A 23142-nucleotide genomic window follows, 5' to 3' on the forward strand; every position below is an offset into this window, starting at 1 on the left:
AAAGAGCAGTAACAATAGATAATGGGAAGAAGAAGTATAGATGAAAAAGAAAGTCAAAAATAGTAAAAGAGAAACTAATTCAAAAAATATTGAAGTTGGAAAATAAAGGGGAAGGAAGAAGGGGAATTAAAAGGGAGGACGAAAAATATTTGTAGCAAAAAAGGGAAAATATTAACCAGGCAGGGGGCATTTACCTGTGATCCTATGGGCTCTGAAGGCTGAGACAGTGTTACAAGTACAGTACTAGCTTGAGCAACTTAGAAAGAAGGTATCTCATAAATAAATAAGTAAATAAATTTTGAAAACACCTTTTCCAGGTCATCTAACATTTGAATCCACCACGTATGTGGGAGTCAGTAAACTACAAAAGAAATCAGTTTCAGTTCCTTTCACTTCCCAGCAAACATGCTGGGATCAGAGACCATAGATTGGCTATACTGTGCTCCTCATTTCCTGTCAAGGAGGTTAAGTGTTTACTAGACAGGCATACTATCCCCGCAGGGGTTTTGTCTGGAAACCTGAAGGCATGTCAAATGTCAAGTCAGCTCTCCTTTCAGTGGTTTGCAGACCCAACATGTAGGCACACATTTGCCCCAGAGGCCTCTAGAAGGTGCCCATTGAGGTATACCTTGGGTCCTAGCCATGGTGAATCCCTGGAAAGCATGTGGGAAATAGTGTAATCCCAGGATCCGTGACATGGGAATGTCATGAATTGCCAGATGCTGTCTCTGAGCTCTCAGACCTGGTCCTTATGTGCAACCACATTGCCTGGTATTGCTCTTCTTCACAGAGGAAGGGACCACTTACCAATGAGAGCTCCATCCTTCCCCTACAATTTGATACTCTCAACATGTTTGTGTCAGTCACTCTTCCTATCTGAGACTGTAGAACACTAACTTACACCCAATCACTGTGGCAGGGTGGCCCAGGGACCTAAAATTGTGATTACCACATATTGTCTAAACCCCAGAATCGTGTATTTCCTAACAATGGCCCCTTCTTAAGACAGCTCTTGGTTATATCACTGTGAGAGCTTGCTAAGCAATGTGATGGATTTTTTTCTAAAGCTTGCTTGCTGTACAAGAGTATTCCCTCTCAGAACAATGCCCCAAATTTGATCTAAATCTTGTAAGAACCATGTGTTTCTCCCACAGCTAAGACTGCTGCTCTGCTGACACCATCTGGCTTGTCTGCCCTCTCCAGTTGACCTTATGCTTGCAGGTTGCCTCCTTCACCAGGCAGCTGGGGATGAATTTGTAAATTACTTTGTACATTTCTCTGGGCTGCCTTTCTGCTTCTCCCTGTTGTTTATCAAACTGAGTTTGATAAATAGTTCTTTATATTTCCTCTATTTCTCTTCTCAAAGAACAATTATACATTTGGTCCCTAATGTTTTTAACTCACAGTCACAACAAAGTTACCTATTTTCTGCTATTTACCTCTTATTTTTGAATAATAACTCATGAAAGAAGAATATGGAAAAAGAGTAACATTCTATGATACCTAGTGAAGTTGAGCAATGTTGCTATCTGAAATTCTCTTTTTGAGGAACTTTCAAAAGTGAGTCAAATTTTGATATTACATATCCAATCTGAACTCTGAAGCCTAGAATCATTATTGAAATATTTTTAGGCAAACCATGGTCCATTCATTTTTCAGTCTTAATGACCATATGATTATGATTTCTCCTGGATTCATGGCTGTCACCTGAGGTTTCTCATGATCTCATCCCAGTTCCGTATTCTATCCCCTGTGCTCTGGTCCTCCCACATCTCGGGCCATTGACACTCAAGTGTGTGTGTGCTCTATAAGAAACAATCAGATGCTGGCCCATTAACTTTTAGAGATCATTCAGAGAAAGACACTTTTAACTACTCAAGGTAGGAAACCTGACATTTCTAGAATTATGTTACCAGATCCTGTGAAAATCTCTGCAAATAGTAAGTTTATCTCAGATAGCAACTACCTCACAACTTCTACTGAGACATATAACTAGATTGTGCTGTGTTTAATCTCATTTTTTTGTGTGTTTTACACAATTAATTCTCCTACTTATTTGGTAGGAATTGAAACTTAGCTGGTTTCCTGCTATAAATAATTCCATATCTTACACAGCAAGCTCTGCAATCTGAAAGTGAATTCTGCCAACTGATTGGTTGGGGGATCCAGTATGAGAGGACAAGAATACCCTTCTCCTTTTCTTTGTAAATATAACCATTGACGTGATTCTTTCTCCTCAGAGACTCCACAGGTCCGCCTGGTGAATGGTGGCAGTTGCTGTGCAGGCAGAGTGGAGATCCTTTACCAGTATACCTGGGGCACTGTCTGTGGAGATGGCTGGGACCTGAATGATGCCCACGTGGTGTGCAGACAAATGGGCTGTGGAATGGCCCTCGATGCCATAAACTATTCACAATTTGGGAAGGGATTAGGACCCATCTGGCTGGACGAACTGAAGTGCACAGGAGAGGAGGACCAAGTGTGGCAGTGCCCTTCTCTAGGCTGGGGACATCACTACTGTACACATGAGTGGGATGCAGGTGTCATCTGCTCAGGTATGGTCTGCACATTCTCCACTGCCTAAGGGAAAGAAAAGGACAAACAGTGTGTATTTGAGTGTAGGGAAATAAGAGACAGATGAGCCACAGAGGACTAAGAGTTCCCCTTGGACCCTGAGTGTTCAAAATAGCAGTGGCTAATGGGATTTAATTATTTCTTTTGAATCTCAAATATCATTCTTTCCCTTCTCTGCAGTCATACTTGAAAAAATAGGTTTTTGGTTTTTTTGTAGAATTATTTTACTTAAAATCATCTTATAATTTGTTTCTATAATTTACTATTTATAGATTTACCTGTAAATTAACACACATAACTACTTTTCAAAAGACAGACAAGAATGGGGCTTGCTTTTCTCAATTGAATTGAGTGTTCATGTATGTATAGCCAGAGTTAATTTTTCATTGGGTTAGTAGGTGTATGGGCCCAGGGATGGGACTAAACATATCGCAGGGTAATTTAAGAATTACCACCAAATTGCAATTCTCTTTTCCATATTCAGACATCATAATTATCAACTCATTGGCAGGAAGGGCCAGAAAACTTTGAGTTAAATGCTCTGAGTCACGGGTTTTCTTTCCATTATTACTACATAGATTGTCTCTACATTTCTTTCTTAAAGGAACATCTGTATAAACTCATATGTGGGAGCTGAATTTAGCCTTGTGCTGGCAGATTAGTGTTGGATGAAACAAAATATTAATGCATATTTATTGTGTAAGATGTTATATAATTTAGGACTCAGATCAGGTTGATTGTTCAGTGATCTCCCACAAAAACACCACATTAACTTTAATTCACACACAAAAGAGACAATAAAGCAGGTGGGTGCATGCTTTCACATAGATTTAAAAAAGGCACATTGAAAGAGGAAGGAAGATAATACTTACCCTTTCTCCAACCTCAGGGAGCCCAATATGAAGAGAAATGCATACCTTTTGGAGAATGGAAAGGGAATTAATCCCAAATCTTAGACTTGAATCCCAGGAATAGGCCTGCCACAGTGAAACCTGGGTACCAACAGAGCCCAACAACCCTGTCCCCATGCCAGTAACCTCACACTGAGACTCTGGAACTCTGTTGTGTTGGGCAGCAAAACTGTCTCCACCACCACTTCTCCAACCTCTAGTAGAAGAGGGGAAAGCAAGAATCAGATAACAGTGCTGGCACAGGACTTTGTCTTGGAGTTCAGTGCCATACCAACCATGATCATATTCAGTAGGAATTAGAGGCCTCAAATGTAGAACAAAGGTAACTGAGCAAGACCTATGTACTGGTGGAACAAACTCAAGAAGAGCCTGAAGCACCTGTGGCTGGTTTCAGGAATCTAGAGCCTTGAGTCCACCTCAGGAGTAGGCAGCTCATAGCACTGAGTGCCTCGGTCCCTCCCCACTTCCGTGTTGCTTTGGCAGGCTGTGGCCTCAGTGTGTGATATAACATTGTAGGGTTGGAGGCCACAGGACTTCCCACCTCATTCTTCCTCAACCCCTGGCAGCACAACATGGAGAGAGTTAAGTCTTGTTGTGAAGGTGAAACATTATTTGGACGATTGTGACTGGAAGCCTCTGGTTCTTATCTCTTTATATTAGGGTACAGATCTCAAAGATGAAAGATAAAGACTCTCAGGCATCAAGAGAAAAAACTATGAAATCACATGTCCCAATTCACCTGATGGCAGTGTTAACAGCAAACATATAGGTCAGAAGTGAGTGCCATGAGATTTTCATAGAAATTAAGAAAAACCTGCCAATCAAGAATACTGAATCCATCACATATATCCTTTAGACATGAAGGAGGTACAAAGACATTATCAGACATCCTGCTGCCCTAAATTACCATATGATACAGCAATCCCAATGCTGAGCATATGTCCAAAGAAGTGAAATCTGTATGTTAAAAAGACATCTGTACTCCCATGCTTATGGCAGCACTATATATTGTAGCTAACAAATGGAAATAATGCCCATCAGCTGATCAATGGATAAAGAAATGAAATACAATGGAATACTACTTAGCCATAAAATAAATTAAACATTTTCATATGACATAATACGCATGGGCCAGGAGATAATTAGGGTAAGTGAAATAAGTCAGGCAAAGAAAGACAAGTATCTTATAATCTCACTGTATGTCAAATATAAAAGAGTTGACCTCATAGAGGTTGAGAGTAGACATGTGGTTACCATAGACTAGAGAGTGTAGGAAATGGGAATGAAAAGCAACAGACTGATTGATGACTAATGGGTTTTACTTAAATAGGAGCAAAAAGTTCTGGTGCACTTTGGTACAGGAGGGTGGCTACAAAAAACAATAAGGAACTACATTTCACAGAGCTAAAAGAAAGTGTTTTGAAAGCTTTCAAAAAAAGAAATGAAAAGATTTGAAGAGACAAAGAAATGCATATATACATACATCAGCACATGAATTAATGAAATTTATATGTGTTGCAGTAATTCACTTGCAGGTCAGCATGGGAAAAGAAAGAAGAAGTAGAGCAAGCGAAGCAGCAGCAGAAAAGTCCTTTATTGTGTACAAGCAATCTTTTTATAGTATTGTGAACAAAGAAGGCAGCCTTCCAACATCAATAAATCAGGTCTTTCAGCTAATTAAACATAGCATACAGAAGTTTTACTTTCTAATCAGAAGTGACCCACTTCTCATGGCTAATCTATTCTTGGCCCGGAGTATGTTGAGCTCTGCTCTTTGTTAAGAACAGATAATAAAATTTTTCTCAGCGCCCTCCTAGCCCACTTGGCAGAACATACCATTTGCAGGCAAGTCCTCCCAAGGACAGCAGACACCTCGTTTTCAAGCATGTCCGCTGTTACGTATCTATACCTTGACAGAATATCCCGTTTGCAGGCAGAATCCATCAAGGACAGTAATAGTAACACAGTTACATCTGATTCTCTACATATATGTACATTATGTCAGTAGATATCAGTTAGTTTAAATTTACTTAGATAAAAGTGAAGGAAAATATAAAGATGATTAGATATAGGGAAAATATATTGTTTATATCTAATGGAAATAATGATACAAGAAGAGTATGTTGTCAAATAAATTTTATAAAAATGAGACAGGAAGACAAATAGAATTTTCCAAAGAAGACAGAGGAAGCTTACAGTATGTGGGGGATTACCTTCAAAGGTTGATAAAGAGCACATAAGGATTATTTCAGCAGCATTTAAGACCCTGGTGTTGGAAGGGCAATCTGTGTACATTGTGTGAATTCAGTATACCCCTCCTGTACAAAAGGAGAAAAATGATTTTCAAGAGTGACTCAAGGTTGAGGTATTAGACAAAGTCAGAATAGAAAAAGAAAAGGTCCCTTGGATGATACTTTCATAAGAAACTTGAAACATGCCCAGGGGAGCAATGTGTCTATGGAGCTAAAGATAGGACAAAGATATGTATGACTGTAATTTTTAATTTACTCCAATGAAAAAAATTCATATGAATCAATAGATTTCTGCAGATGCAATTTTTCTTTCTTTTTTCACCAAATGGTTCACAAACTTCAAATGGCTTAAAACTTGGTTTCTCCCCACTGGATGAAAAGCTCTGCAAAGATAATGACATTATTTTCTTTAAATATATATACCCAGCACCTAAAAACACATCTGGAACATGACAGATTCTGAAAACATGCTAGTGCTGTGAATAACAAAATAGGGAAGTAGACTCTCAATATTGTCTTTATATACCTCTTTCCAATATCAGGACTAGAGAGAAAGTTCAGATTGTGTCTCCTTTGAAGACCTCTCTGCTGCATTTTTATCCTTTCCTGATCAGAGGCATTTTTTATCCATACTCAGTAAATTCCATTTTAATGACTTACTTTGAATAGAAAAATTACTGAACATGTTATTTTCCAGAGAAAGGATTTCCTTCTTCAGGATACCAACCTACTATTACATTACAATTGCAAATCTGTAGTTAGATGCCACCCCAAAGATCTGAACCGATACTCAAAATCACTTCCTGATCAACTTCAATAGACGTCTAATGGCTTCTTCCAACTCTACATATTAGTAACAGAATGATCCGTTGAAACAAAACAAAAAGGCAAATATGCACGCTCAAATCTCTTCACAACTTCTGGTCCTACTTCTTTTGGGGGTGGGTAGTAAGGATTGAACTCAAGGGCACTTAATAACTGAGCAACATCCCCAAGACTTTTTTTGTATTTTTTTTAGAAGGTAGCAGACTGATCAATGAGTTATTTAGCACATTGCCATTGCTATGGCTGCTTTGAACTCAAGATCCTCTGGCCTTAGTTTCCCTACCTACTGGGATTATAGGCCTATGCCACCTCACCCAGATGATCCTACTTCTAAATTCTCTTTCTGTCTTCTTTAATGGGAAGAATGGTGTAAAGAACCCAGATTATCTTAGTCATCATAACCTACTTTTCATCTCTGTCTCACACTATTTTGTGGGCTCTTTTTTCATATCTAAATGAAAAATTAATGTAAATTGTCATTTTTGGTTACATTTCGAATTTTTTTTTATTCTTTAACAAGTTTTAACTCAGTTGGAATTACTACCTGTGAACTGGAAATTTCTGAGGCTAACATAGTAAAAAATTAATTCTAGTCTTTTTGTACGCTGGGTTCAAATTCAGGGAATAGATATAGGGCTTATTAAAAAGGAGGTAGACTGACACAGACACATAGTTAAATATATTGTAATACATAGAATAATATATCCATATTATATACACAATATATATAAATACACAATATGTATATTGTGTATATAACTTCTGGAGTCAGCCATTTAGAACTGACCTTACAAATTCCTCCTCCTAAAGTTGTCTTCAGACACTTGCTCATGCAATCTCCATTCTGACACCATTGAATTCATTTCTGGGAAAAGAAAAGATTTTACAGCTTTCCTGAGACATATATCTCCCAATTCCAACCCTAGATACTAATTGTACTGGTTATGTTCTTCCACAGGATTTGTGCGTTTGGATGGAGGAGGTGGACCCTGCTCTGGGCGAGTGGAAGTGAATTCTGGAGGAGGATGGATTCCAGTACCTTATGGGAATTTCACATTACCCACTGCCCAGGTCATCTGTGCAGAGCTGGGGTGTGGCAAGGCTGCATCTTTTCTCTTGGACCTGCCCCTCAGAGAGGCCAGTGAACAGGTCTGGGCTGAAGAGTTCCAGTGTAAGGGATGGGAACCTGAGCTCTGGTTCTGCCCCAGACTGCCCTGTCCTGCAGGCAGCTGCCAACACAGAGGAGCTGTGCAAGTTCTCTGCTCAGGTGAGACTCACAGCAGGACATCTTGCACATTCTGATGTGGTAACAAATGTGAGATGTTACTAAAATCCTGTCTTCTCCTGCCAGAGTACACAGAAGTCAGGCTCATGAAAAATGGCAGCTCTCAGTGTGAGGGTCAAGTGGAGATGAAGACCTCTGGAGGCTGGAGAACACTCTGTGCCTCCCACTGGAATATGGCCAATGCCAATGTTGTTTGCCATCAGCTGGGCTGTGGAGTCGCCATCTCCACCCCAAAGGGAGCATACTTTGTGGAAGGAGGAGATGAGATCTGGAGAGACCGATTCCACTGCTCAGGGTCTGAGTCCTTCCTGTGGAATTGCCCTGTGACTGCCCTGGGTGTTCCTGCCTGTGCCCATGGAAACACAGCCTCTGTGGTCTGCTCAGGTAAGAGAGGTCAGGGCTGACTGGCACTCAGTTTTCTCATTGAGTGACATGTCTCTAAGAGCAGCAGCATGGAGAGCAGAATAGAAATATGAGATATGCCTTGGTGAAATATGATTCTTCTCAATGATCATTTATCTTTCAGACCCTGTCAAGGGTTATTGAGAGGATTTTTTTTGATTGATAAAGTCTACAGGTTTATTATTCCCTATATAGCTGAGCAGACAGATAAACAGAGTAAGATAAAGAACACACAAAAAGAATCTGCAACATTTTCTCAAGTCTTAAACTTTTGCTACCACATTTGCTTCAAACATTTATCATTATTATTTTTATATGTTTTTACTAGATATACGTGATACTAGAATGTATGTTGATATATTATACATATCTGGAATATAAATTCTCATTCCTCAGGTTATACATGATGTAGAGTTCCAACAGTTATATAATCATAATTACACATATGGTGATAATGTCTGATTCACTCTACTATCCTTCCTACTCTTATACAACTTCCCTTCTCTTCACTTCCCTCTGTATAATACAAAGTAACTCTATTCTTTCCTAGCACCCACATACCTTATTGTGAATTAGTATCTGCATATCAGAGAAAATATTTGTCCTTTGGTTTTGTGGGATTGGTGCGTTTCACTTGGCACAGTAGTCACCAGTTCTATCGTTTACTGGCAGATGCCATAATTTTATTCTTTTTTATGGCTGAGTAATATTTCAATGTGTACATATACCATATTTTTTAGCCATTTATCTGCTGAAGGACATCTAGGTTGCTTCCATAGCTTAGCTATTGTGAATTGAGCTGCTATAAACTGTAGCTATAGCATACTGATTTTTCAGTCCTTCAGGTGTATGGTGAGTAATGGGATAACTAAGTTAAATGGTCTTTCCATTACAAGTTTCCTGATGAATCTCTATACCACTTTGCATAATGGTTGCACCAATTTGCAGTCCCATTCATATTTTATGATTGTACCTTTCCCTCCCATATACTTGCCAATATTTATTGTTACTTGTATTCTTGATAATTGCCATTCCAATTGAAAAAACGGGATCTCCATGCAGTTTTAATTTACCTGACTCTAACTACTAGAAATGTTGATAATTTTATTATATACTGAACAATTGTATTTATTCTTCTGTGAAGTGTCTGTTCAGTACCTTAGTCCATTTATCTATTGGGTTATTTGGGGTGGTGTTAAATTTCTGAGATCTTTATATACTCTGGAGATTAATGCAGGTGACAATGATTTTCTACTAATCTGTTGGCTCTCTCTGCATATTCTTGATTGTTTCCTTTGCTGTAAAGAAGCTTTTAAGTTTGAATCCATCCTATTTGTGATTTCTTGATTTTACTTCTTGCATTTAGGAGTCTTGTTAAAGGAAGTCAGTTTAGAAACTGACGTGGTGGAGATTTGGAACTACATTTACTTCTATTAGGCACAGAGTCTCTGTTCTCAAGCCTAAATCCTTCATCCACTTTGAGTTGAGTTTTGTGCAGGGTGAGAGATTTGGGCACAACTATATTTTGCTGCATATGAATTTCCAGTTTTCCCAGCACCATTTTTTTTAAGAGGCTATCTTTTCTCCAATGTGTATTTTTGGCACCTTTTTCTAGTATAAAATAACAGTATTTATGTGGGTTTATCTCTGTGTCTTCAATCTGTTCCATTGGTCTATCTGTCTTTTTGGTGCCAACACCATGCTGCTCTATAAGGTCTGGTATTTTGATGGCTTCAGCTTTATTTTTATTGCTAAGGATTGCTTTGGCTATTCTGGGTCTCTTATTTTTCCAAATGAATTTCATGACAGATTTTTATATTTAAATGAAGAATGCCATTGGAATTTTAATGGTAATTGCAATAAATCTGTATAGAGCAATTGAGAGTATGGCCATTTTGTTCAATGTTAATTCTGCTCCCCATGAACATGGGAGATCTTTACATCTTCTAAGGGAGATCTTTACATCTTTACATCTACAGTACCTAGATAAATGGACTAAGGTACTGAACAGACACTTCTTCATTTTTTTTTCTTTAATGTTCTGTAGTTTTCATTGTAGAGGTATTTCATCTTTATTTGTTAGATTGACTCCCAAATATTTTAATTTTTTAGGCTATTTGAATGGGGTATTTTTTCTAATTTCTTTCAGAGGATTCATCACTGATGTATAGGAAAGCAATTGATTTGTGTGTGTTAATTTTATTTTCAGCTTAATTTGCTTAATTCATTTATTAGTTCTAAAAGTTTTCTGGTGGAATTTTTGGGGGTTTTCTAAATATGGGTCATGTCTTCAGCAAATAGGGATTGTTTGAGTTCTTCCTTTCCTATTTGTATCCATTTAATTTCTTTATTTTGTCTTATTTCCCTGGCTAGAATTTTAAGGACAATGTTGAAGATCAGTGGTGAAAGAGTGCATTCTTGTCTTGTTACAGTTCTTTGAGGGAATGCTTTCTGTTTTTCCCCATTTAGAATAATGTTGGTTTTGGATTTAACACATATAACTTTTACAATGTTGGGGTATGTTCCTACTATCCCTAATTTGTCTAGTGTTTTGAACATGAAACCATGCTGTATTTTGTTAAGTGTTTTTTCTGCATCTGTTGAGATGATCATTTAATTTTTGTCTTTAAGTCTATCAATGTGTTGAATTATGTTTATTAATTTCTGTATGTTGAATGAAACTTGCATCCCTGGGATGAACCCCGTTTGATCATGGTGCACTATTTTTAATATTTTTGTATGAGATTTCTCAGAATTTTAATGAGAGTTTTTGTATCTAGGTTTATCAGAGATATTGGTCTGAAGTTTTCTTTCCTTGATGTGTCTTTGTCTTGTTTTGGTATCAGGGTAATATTAGCTTCATAGAATGAGTTTGGAAGGGTTTCTTTTTCCATTTCATTGAAAAGGTCTATTGGTATGGATTGTATTTGATCATAATTTGAGGTCTATTGGTATGGATTGTATTCTTGACTGATATACAATTTCTTTCAAGGTCTTGTAGAATTTGGCTGAGAATCGATCTGATCCTGAGTTTTGCTTGGTTGGTAGGCTTTTCATGGTGACTTCTATTTCAGTGCTTGAAATTGATCTGTTCATGTCCTCCTGATTCAGTTTGGTTAGGTTCATATGTCTCTAGAAATTTGTCAATGTCTTCAAGACTCTATTTAAAAAAAATAAGTATAAAATTTCAAATAGTTTCTGATTATCATCTGTATTTCAGCGATATTTCATTTTTCATCACAAACTTTTAGTAATTTCTGCTTTCTCTCTCTTTGTCTTAGTGGCTAAGGATTTATCAATTTTATTAATTTTTTTTAAAGAACCAATTTTTTTGTCAACTTTTTAAATTATTTATTTTGTTTTCATTTTATTGATTTCAACTCTAATTTTAATTTTTTCCCCTGTCTTCTATTGTATTTGGTGTTGATTTTCTCTTCTTTTGCTAGGGATTTGAGATGTAATGTTAGATTATTTATTTGTTGACTTTGTATTCTTTTAGTGAATGAGCTCAATGCAATGAACTTTCCTCTTAACACTGTCTTTATAGTGTCCCAGAGATTTTGATATGTTGTGACACTATTTTAATTTCCCCTATGTATTTTTTTTTGTTTCATCCCTGATTTCTTCTGCTATCAATTGGTCATTCAGTAGTGTATTATTTAATCTCCTGGTGTTAGAGTAACTTCTATTTTTTATTTTATCATTGATTTCTAATTTTATTTTATTATGATCTAATAGAATGCAAGGCATTATCTCTATTTTTTCGTATTTTCTAAGAGTTGTTTTGTGGCATAAGATATTGTCTATTTTAGAGAAAAATTCATGTGCTGCTGAGAAGAAAGTGTCTTTGAACATTGAGGTATGAAATACTCTATATATGTATTTAAAGTCTAAATTTTTGATTGTAATATTTAGTTCTATAGTTTCTTTAGTTTTTTGTTTGGATGATTTATCCAGTATTGACAGAGATATGTTATACTCACCTAGTATTATTGTATTGTGATCATTTTTTTTCTTGAAATTGAGAAGAATTTATTTCATGTACATAGATGCTCCATTGTTTGGGGCATAAATATTTACAATTGCTATGTCTTGCATATGTATCATTCCCTTAAGCAGTATGAAATGTCCTTCTTTGTGTCTTATGATTAGCTTTTGCTTGAAGTCCACTTTATTTTATATGAGAACAGAAATCCCTGCTACTTTACAAGATCCATGTGAGTGATATAGTTTTTCCTGTCTTTTCTCTTTTAATCTGAAAATGTCTTTGCCTATGAGGTGAGCCTCTTGAAGAAGTTATATTGTTGGGTTGTGTTATTTTAATCTAACATGCCAGTCTATGTCTTTTGATTGATGAGTTCTGGCTATTTATGTTCAAAGATATTGAGATATCATTTGTATTCCCAATCATTTTGTTTTATTTCTGGTTTTTAATTTAATTTAGTTTATCCTTTGATTGACTATTCCTTCAGTGTGGTTTCACCCTTTGCTGGTTTTCACGTATATTTTTTATTTCTTCTTCCTGGAATATTTTGCTGAATGTGTTCTGAGTGCAGGCTTTCTACTTGTAAATTATTTTAAATTTTGTTTATCATGGAATGTTTTGATTTTATTTTCAAATATGAAGATTAATTTTGCTGGGTATTGTATTCTTGGCTGGCATCCATTTTCTTTGAAGGTTTGATATATATTATTCCAAGACCTCTGACATTTGAGTGTCTGGAGTGAGAAATTAGCTGAGATGCAAATTGGTTTTCCTATAAATGCAAACTGACATTTATTTCCAGAAGCCTTAACAATTTTATCCTTATTCTGTATGTTAGGCATTTGAAAGAATGAAAGCAAGGAAGAAAGAGAAAGAATGAGCAACAGAAATGAAAAATACATTTCATTTTTCTCATCATTTCCTGACTCATAAATTTGGGAAGGGCTCTTGGCAGTTGCCTCTTGGGATCTGTCATAAGGTTACACTTGAATGCCATGTGGAACCGAGATCATTTGAATGCTTGACCCATTTGGAAATCCAGGATAGTTCATTCACATGGCTGGTAGCTTGAAGTTCAATTGGGGCTGTTGACAGAACCACCTGCAAATGTTCTCTCCCACATCATAGTCTCTATACAATGGATATGCCATAAATCAAACATCCTAAAGAGAAGGAGGCATGACTTTTTAAGCTAGATTCCTAAGTCAAGCTATGTTGGCTTCACCACATTCTATTGCTTATAGACAACCCACCATGGTCAGCCCATATTAAAGGTAAGGAGGAATGGATTCCACAGGTCAATAGAGCATAACAGATTTTGTGGATATTTTTTAAAGCTATATGTGCATTGAATATCTGAATTTGTGTATTTTCTAAGTTATATTTTTAACACTATCATAGTGGCCTTAATTACCTAAGACTTATAGATTACATAGGAATGTTAGGTTCTCTCACCATGTCTCTCAAATCCATGTTTATAGTTTCTATCCTTATCTTTCTTGCTTTATTCTATATTTTTTCTATGTTTTTGAACTTTGCAATTTCTATTCTGTGATAATCTAATATTGTTGACTCATCTTTGGGTTCTTATTTTTAGCTCTTGACTTTTTAACTCTCAAATTTTTATTAGATTTTTGTGATAATTTCTCTGCTAAGATGCACATCATGCCATTTAATAGACCATTTAATCATGATTATATAAATTTCCTATAAAGAAACACCAATACTAATATGTGAAAATATTTCCCATTTTTTTCTTATTTTTCCTCTTTGTTCTCTATTAAATTCTATTTCATGTGGTATTTTGGATCAACATGGTTTTGAGAAACTATACAAAACCTTCAGAGAGGATTTTATTTTGCCTCTTCTGGGTACTTTATTTAAGGTAGATCACGTTACACAAAAACAATTAAAGTTTTAAGAAACTGGGCACCATCCCTGTGACAAAAATTCTTTCAGTTGACAAAATACGATACAACTTTCCTGGTTGTTTAACATGATTCCTCCTTTTGTGCTTGACATAAAGCACAAAAGTGTCATAGTCAGAAACAGAAATCTCCATTAGGAGAACAGTTCTGAAGATGAAATTACTGATTTTGTACTATAGCTGTCAGATGTCATCACTAGATTATTATGTACCTTAATTAAGTTTCCTGCTCTCTACTCCCAGGTGTAGGTAGCCAGATCCAGCTGCTGACCCAGTGCAATAACTCCTGGTCTGACCCAGCAGGCTCTGTAGACACAGAAGGGCACACTCTCAACTGCTCAGGTGAGCAAGGCCCTCAGCACAAGAGCCTCCCCATTTCCTGTACAAATGCCTGACATGATCCTGTTTCTCCACAGACAGCAGACAGCTCCGCCTGGTGGATGGGGGCAGTCACTGCGCAGGGAGAGTGGAGATCCTACAGCAGGGCTCCTGGGGCTCCATCTGTGATGACAGCTGGGACCTGAGTGATGCCCATGTGGTGTGCAGACAGCTGGGCTGTGAAGTGGCCCTGGAGGCCACCATCTCTGCTCACTTTGGAGAGGGATCAGGGCCCATCTGGCTGGATGAGCTGAATTGTACAGGAGAGGAGACTCATGTGTGGCAGTGCCCTTCCCAGGGCTGGGGGCAGCACAACTGCAGACATAAGGAAGATGCTGGGGTCATCTGCTCAGGTCTGTGGTTCACACTGAGTGTAGGTGGGAGAAAGTGAGGAGGTTGTGCAGGATGGTATCTGAGCTTTAGGGCAGAGGAGGGGAAATTGGTCTCAGTGTGGATGGAGAGGAGGCTCACCCCACAGTGCCTGTCCCTCTAGCAGAAAAGATGAGGTGCTTCCATTTTCTGCTGCAGCAGCTGAGCTTCTGCTTCTTCCTAATCATCCCTGCCTCCTGACATTCATTCTCTTCAGTGTCCATTTGACTGTAGACCTCATGCTTCAGTTACTGTGTGTGCAACATCCTAAGACCCCACTGTATTAGTTTCCTAATGCCGTTATAATAAATTGCCAGAGTTAATGGCTTAAGACAACATGAGTTTAAGTCTGACCCCAGTTCAACTGAGATATAAACAAGGTGTCAGTGAGCTACATTCAGCTGAGGCTCTGGGAATACTCATTTCCTTACCTTTTCCAGCATCTAAAAGTTACCTGTATTTCCCTTCCTTATTCAAGTCAACCACCTTTTATACTTCTGACTATTTTTCATCTTTACATCTCTTTTTGTCCAGGGTCAGAAATCATTATCTGCTTGTAAGAATAAAGATCTAAGTATGTGGTTAGACTGAGCTCATATGGTTAATCCAGGATAATATAAAATAATTTCATCATTAAAAAATCCTCATATTGATCTTGTTTGCAGGCACTCTTTACCTCACAAGATAATCTATTCCCAAGCTCCAGGATCAGGAACTGACATATCTGGGACTTCACTATTCTGCCACCTCACTGTCCATACCCAATTTCCCAAGGTCTGTCATATATTTAGTCAAGTAGCTTTTCCTCCCTCCCTTCAAGAGCCCCACTTCAGTTTTCCTGACTGTTCATTTTCCACTACACCATTGTCATAGAAATAGAAAGAGACATACAAGTTATCAAAACAGGTCAAAGGATAAAAGTTTCATCTTTCCACCTGGTGGGCATTTCATCAGAAAAGTTAGCAATGAGCACTCAATAACTAGGGATAGCATAAGTGTTAAATACTCACTATGTCCTGTTTCCTTCCTCTTGGTTTCAGAGTTCCTGGCCCTCAGGTTGGTGAGCGAGGACCAGGAGTATGCTGGGTGGCTGGAGGTTTTCTACAACAACACCTGGGGCAGTGTCTGCCACAGCCCCATGGAAGCTGTGACCTTGTCCGTGATCTGCAGACAGCTTGGCTGTGGGGACAGTGGGACTCTCAACTCTTCTGTTCCTCTCAGAGAAGGTTCTAGGCCTCGTTGAGTGGATGGAATCCAGTGTAGGAAAATGGACACCTCTCTCTGGCAGTGTCCTTCTGACCCCTGGAAACAGAGATCTTGCTCTGCAAAGGAGGAAGCTTATATCATGTGCTCAGGTGACTTACTCCCTATTCCTGTGTCCTCACTCTGTAAGTTGTTAGAGAAATTTCATACTTTCAAAGCAGAAGAATGAGTTCAAATAAGTCTATGGGGCACAAGTTTGAATAGAGAATTTTAGCCTCAATTTACAATCTTGTTTCGATGACAGAATTAAATAAACCTGTTATTACATTTATGTGAAAAATGCCATGGATATTAAATTGAGCATGTAGAAGCATGAACTTACCCTCTAAAAAATGTCTAAGCAGATGGCTAGTGCAGTCTTAGGCTATAATAATTACTCTGCATTTCCATAACAGAGTGAGAAATTTGACCTCACTTATATAAGTCACTTGCTGTGTCCTGTCATAGTTTTAGATTTTTTTTCCACATGTAATGCAAGTTAAACCACTCAGCAATCTTTTCATAGGTATTATGGTGATCATTTAATCCATATGTGGAAATTAACATTAGGAATAAGCACTTCATTCACCCCATACACTCAAGAGAGTGAGGGACAACTTGGGGTAATCAGTACTAGTGGGTTATCTTTGAGATCATGGTCTTTTACTCTGAAATCCATCAACATCAGTCAGACAAACGATAAGCTCAGATTGTTGATGATAAGTAACTGAGTGAATTACATCCAGAAACTTAATATGAGGCATGAGGAGGAAAGACAAGAATAACATACTCTCTGTGTCCTCATGAAGTTTACCCTCTAGCATGACAATACACACCAGCCATAAATGTGTGTCATGAAGAAGTGGAAGGTGCTATGGAAATGCGTAATTTGAGGAAAAGAGAAATCATGTTTATGTTGAGACCAATGAAGGAAGTAGATGTCAAATGAAAAAAGTAAGAGCTTTTGTTCAGTGTAAATGCTGAAGTATGAAAAGTCTGGTGACCTTGAGGGACTGATAAAATCCCATCATGAGCAGAGTAGGAAGAAGTTGGGGAGAGTGATGCCTGATTAACTGGATGGATAAGAAGAGTTCAGATCCTTTCCAAGGCAAGGTCCTCATACCAATTTTGTTGAAAAGTTGTTTGTTAATATTTTCCTCTGCCACATTATGGGGAATTACTGTGAGATGAGGGTCCTAGTCGCCCCTTATTTTCTTCTTGAATTCATCTCCTCACAGTCTTGTGGTCTTGTTTGATATTATCTCCTCTGAGCCTTTATCCATATGCTACTGCAAATGAACCACTTCATCTGCCTCCCAGAAAACATTCTATGGAGTTTGTTGGAAATTGGAGGCTATTGTCTTCCAATTTCATAAGACCTGTAATGTGTGCTTCAGTTTTATATTTTGATAAAAACCTGGCTGTCCTCTGAAAATAATGATATCATTTGAGGGTCTGTTCTTCTCTTTCAAAAGGATATTTCTGGGCCAAATCTTAGAATAAAAGTATTCCTGTTTTCCTTTGTCATTTTCCACAATTTCTTTTCTTTTCTCTCCATGTCCATCTACTTGAAATTTGCCCATCAGATGGCACCAGCTACCACTTCAGTTGGTGTCACTGTCCAACCTGGTCACACCCTCTCATCCAGGAAAGCTGCAGTACCAGGCTCACCAGGCTCCTCTGTCTTCTGTTCCTGGTGCTGCCAGCATCCTTGAATACAACTGAGATAACACCCTGGCCTCTTTATTTCTGACTTTCTCCCTTAAAAGCTCCACTTACATCCCATCTCCCTGTATGGCCACACTATTGTCCATCACTAACTGTCCAGCTTGAGATCTTTTTTGTATCGTTCCTTCTCTGACTGTTGCTTCTTCTGCTTATGGGACTATCATGATGCTCCTTTTCCAGATATTTCATCCTCATGCAGATTCCAAGTGTTTTCCCTTATCAGGTTTTCATTTTTCCACTCTCCTCATGATTGCAGATGTTCTTCTTACCCTGATTAGACAACATGATGCTGCATTATAATCCTCCCCCTTCAAGTATACTCAATTCCCTGCTCTCTTCTTTATCTGTCAATGAGAAGAATGGTTGAGACAACTACCTAACTCTCCACTGCCTGCACTGGACTAGGCAAGGACTGCTGAATCATGGACAAGTACTGTGTCTTGTTAAAATGTGAAATTACCCTGCTAGTCTCTTTGAATTTGTGACCCAATCTCTGATGGATCCTCCACACTGGCCCCATATTGTAGTGTGCTTCTCTCTCATGTGCTCTTGCCCACTCTCTAACATGACATTTTACAAATTTCCTGATCTCTCCCTCATTTCTATTTAAACTGCACCATACACATAAATGATGATCTTCCCTCAAACTTCACTGGAAATTGAAACTCTCAGCTGTCTATCTTTTTTTTTATTTTCTAATTTATTGATTATTATTCTGCCTTAGAGTCTTGTAACTTTTCTCTTCAATATCTAAATTTTAGACTCTGTATTCTTCCTTAGCTCTTTCCCATCCCTTTTCTCATTGGGGTCCATGGCCCTAGATGATATTATTCCACCCACAGCTCCCAATATAAACCTTCATTCCTGATCTCTGCCCTTAAATTTATTTCATTGCTAATGGATACTCTTGCTTGCAAATATAATGGGCAGCTCAAATTTAGTTTTCAAAATAGAGTGTTTTATTCCACCCCTTTAAGCCCTGCCTCTAACTTTTTCTCCCTGTTTTATTTCCTTCCCAGTTAATGCCACTGTTATTACCCAGTTACTTATTCTCAGTCTACATTCATGTCTTAATGTCTTCATTTTACTCTCTCTCCAGTTCCAATGTAATAGCAAGTTCTATGCCTCTACCAGCAAATACGTCTTAAATCTTTCTTCTCCAACTTTCCCACTCTCTTCTTAGTTCAGGAAAGATCATTTGCAGCTTGGACTCTTCCAACAGTCTTCAGTGGTCTTTGACTTGTATAACATAGTGTCTATTTAATGCCAGGAAGATACTCATTTGATTACCAACTTGATTAATGTGTGCTGTGTCACAAGTGAGCTGCCCTTAGAAGTGACACTGGCACATTTCTTTGTGGCTCCCAAATGCAGAAACAACTGGGAACATATCTCAGGAGTCTGTAATTAGTCTAATTATCAGAAATGCCAAGGAAGATGTAGTCAGCTTATTGTTCTTGGACTTTGAAGGACTTTCTATGGAAGAAGGAGGAGAGTGTGAGCCACTCCAGAGGTCAGGGCTGTGACTCTCGGGTACAGATTTCTACTTGTTGGGTTTGGGTTCACTCTAAGTTTAAGTAACACTTATGAACCTCTCCATGTGAGGACCCCCAGGGAATGAGTAATGCTGTCTGTCTGGGCAAAGAGCACTGGAGGCATGAAGACATGACCATCTCACCTCCTCTTAAGCTGTCCCATCTTTTTTTTTCTTTTTCCACAGAATCAGCCACATGCTTAACACTAGGAGATTTATGTTCTTCTCTCTAGTTTGTTTTTGCTATGGAGTTAAACAATATCTTTTTTATTATACTGAATTACTGAAACCTTAATTACTCATTGAAATCAACGAAGACATATAAAAAGATAAAAGGTACATTAGTGACATTGCATAACCCTTGTCTATTCATAATCCCCTGATGTGAATAGGATTAATGGACTGGTAATTACTATTTTTTTCTAAATCCTCCATTTTCATGGAATCCTATCAAAACTCATATAGTGATAAAAGCATTTATCTTATGATATCTTTTTATTTGGTTTTACAATATTGGGATTATATCATACTTACTATTGTTACATAAGCTTTTTTTTAAAGAATTATTATGCATATTACTCAAGTAGAACTGACACTTTTGTTAAATAACTCCATAATGTTTCATTCTTAAGTGACTAGTATTCCAGTTTGCATAAAATTTTGCTATTAATTTATAATTCTTTTATATTTTTCCCTTCTACAAACAATATTGTAATATATATCCTTACACATGTAACACTGCATATTAGTAGGTTTGTTACTACAAGGTGACTGCCAATGGTTGTAAGATCACATGACATCTATTTAAAAAATATTTTCATACTTTGTAGGAGCAACTGTTTTTGATTGGCATTTCATATCTTGATAGAAAACACCAGCATTTTTTAATAACTTGACTATTCAACTAAATTAAAAAAAAACATACAGAACTTCAAAAATCAAAAAAGGAACAAAGCCCACAAACCTCTGCTAGGAACTGCCTGAAATCCAGGGAGAATGCAATGATAAATGATGGTAAATGTTTCAAAAGCAATTGCTTACTCTTTTCCCTTTCCTACTTTTCCACACCTTATTTTTTTCTTTTCCTTGTAGAGGCTGAGGGATAATAAATTATAAGAATATATATTTATAATGTTTTTCCCTACAATAGACTCTGTATATTGAAATAGTGAGACATCCAATCCTGAAATTGAGCATTCACCAAAGAGAGGTCCTGTGATCGTTTCTAGAGATGTTCTCTGCATAGGGTAGGAGATTGACAGAATAATGGGGATAATGTATACCCATAAAGGTGTTAGGACAAGTGCCATGTATGTTTTCTCTATATTGTTTTTTTCATTTTCATGTATTATTTGTTTTGCTTTACTTGGCTCTATGATACATCTATGTCCTTTCATGTATTAATTATCTTTAGTGTATTATATTTTTATGCCAATGTTTCTATCTTACCAGCTAAGTCTTGTGTACTTATTAACTTTATTCTAAATTTTACTTATTTTATTTATGTAAAAATACATTTAATTTATTTAAAAGAATACTTTCAATTAAGTTGAATGAATACTTTCAATATGTTTATAATTTTTCATTAACAATATGAGGGATATTGAGTACAAATCACTTTTTGGATTATGTAGTATTTATGTTTTAAACGTCTATTATTTATTACCACAAATCATCAATATTAACTTACATTTATCTTATTACCTTTTTGATTAGCAAAAATTCAAAAAAAATTTTTCCAGCAGAATTTACTCATCTATTTATTCAATCAGTAAATATTTATCAAGCCACTTTCATAACATTCATGGAAAGTCACCTGTACATACTTCTAATGAATGCATTCAACATGCCAGGTGCCATCCTGTTTATAGGAACAGAGGGAATGAAGCAAGGTCACCTTTCTAGTGGAGTTTTTTCTGGGTTATGCATGTCTATGTGTGTTTTAATGTACATACATGAACATATTCATGATCCTGTTAGTATTTTTTCATATACTGAGCACAGTAAGAACAAGTAAACTGAAAAATAATTTCAGCTGCTGATAGGGATATGCTCTAGGGGATGTCTCAGTAACCCATCCTGTTAGACTATTTCTGAAGCACCTTTTCTCCAGCTGTCACCCAAACTGAGCCCAGGACCTTAGAGAGCCTTGTCTTGGGGCAGGATCACCTCAGTTGCTCCTGAACCTGTGCTTCCCCACTGTCTGCTCCTGCAGGAAACAGACCCAAGAGCTGTCCAGCCACTGCGCCCTGCACAGGTACCTCATCCCCTCCCACCTTCCCCATGGCTTCCAGGGGCTCCTTTCCTCTTGCCAGGGCAATAAACGGAGGTGCTGCTGCTTTTTCAGACAAAGAGAAGCTCCGACTCAGGGGAGGAGACAGCGAGTGCTCAGGGCGAGTGGAGGTTTGGCATGAAGGCACCTGGGGCACTGTGTGTGATGACTCCTGGAGCCTGGCAGAGGCTGAGGTGGTGTGTCAGCAGCTGGGCTGTGGCTCTGCCCTGGAAGCCCCAGGGGAGGCTGCATTTGGCCCTGGAAATGGAAGCATCTGGCTGGACGAGGTGCGGTGCAGGGGCAGGGAGCCCTCCCTGTGGGCCTGTGCTGCAGCACCCTGGGGAAAGAGTGACTGCAAGCATGAGGAAGACGCTGGTGTGAGGTGCTCTGGTGAGTAGCAGGATCAGGATGGGGGGACAGGGTTGAAGGAGTGTGTTTGCATCCAAAGGGCTTCCCAGGCTGCCCTGCTTCCCTGAGCCCTGGCTCTGGAAGGCTGTGCCCAATCTCCTGGCATCTGAGAGACAACCATGTCAGTGGTGGTGGTTGGGATTGAGCAACATTCCCAGACCCACACAGTACAATAATTCCATTTTCTTTCTCTTCTCCCCAGGTGAAAGGACAACAACTCGTCCCACCCGGAGAAGTAAGTGGTTCTTTTGCTGTGACCCAGGTAATGGAGGAGATAGGCAGATTTTCAGTGTTCTGTGCACTGAAAATTTAGATTTTCCGTCTACACAGCTCTGGTCATATTACAGTAGGCCTGATGATCAGGTGTAAGAAGAAGCCATCACTTGTGTTAAGTTGTAGCAGTCAGAGAGCTCCAAAGCCATATCCACATTTACTTTATAGAAATCTCTTAAAATCAGACTCAGAAGATATTTGACACATCCCAGAGCAGGATCTAGGGTGGTAATCCTGGGATTCAGGCAGATCTATGATGACTGAGCTAGGGACTTCATGGTTCTGAGGACTCAAGTGATGACCAGGATAACTGGGTTCTCCTGAGCTTATGGTCCTCTCTAAAGACTCATGGCTCTTTTTCTTCTTCAGGCACCAGTTCAGCCTCAGCCCCTGTCCCTGGAATCTTCTCCTTACCTGGGATCCTCTGCATGATCCTGGGAGCCCTTCTATTTTTGGTTCTCATCATCCTGGGAACTCAGCTGCTCATATGGAGAGCACAGCGCCAAGGTGGGGCTAGGGAATGCTGTAACATGAAAGTATTCAGGGATAATATTGGACCAATTGTGTTTTTTTTAAACTATGCATTTTAGTCTTGTTCCAATTATATGAACAACTGCCTTATCTACCATGGACTTGGAGACTTAGAAGACATGAATTCATTCTGGGTTAAAAAGTGGAGCCCTCAAATATGATGGCTTCCCATGTGTACAGTGCTAGTGGGAACTGATTATAAGATCCAGGAGTGGCATGGTAATCTAGTTCTATCCCAGTAGATCA

At 38.2% G+C, this 23142-nt stretch overlaps 1 protein-coding gene across 1 annotated transcript in view; it reads left to right on the plus strand.

Moving 5' to 3' along the window:
• Positions 1-23142, plus strand: part of LOC101974454 (antigen WC1.1) — an 87002-nt gene that overhangs the window by 55698 nt on the left and 8162 nt on the right. The window contains 9 exon segments of the mRNA XM_078015878.1: positions 2241-2555; positions 7521-7829; positions 7914-8231; positions 14405-14503; positions 14578-14892; positions 15949-16263; positions 21766-22074; positions 22295-22354; positions 22735-22872. Coding sequence (XP_077872004.1) covers positions 2241-2555; positions 7521-7829; positions 7914-8231; positions 14405-14503; positions 14578-14892; positions 15949-16263; positions 21766-22074; positions 22295-22354; positions 22735-22872 — 2178 coding nt within the window.

The sequence above is a fragment of the Ictidomys tridecemlineatus genome, chromosome 6 (genome assembly GCF_052094955.1).
Source record: "Ictidomys tridecemlineatus isolate mIctTri1 chromosome 6, mIctTri1.hap1, whole genome shotgun sequence".
Taxonomy (NCBI): Eukaryota; Metazoa; Chordata; class Mammalia; order Rodentia; family Sciuridae; genus Ictidomys; species Ictidomys tridecemlineatus.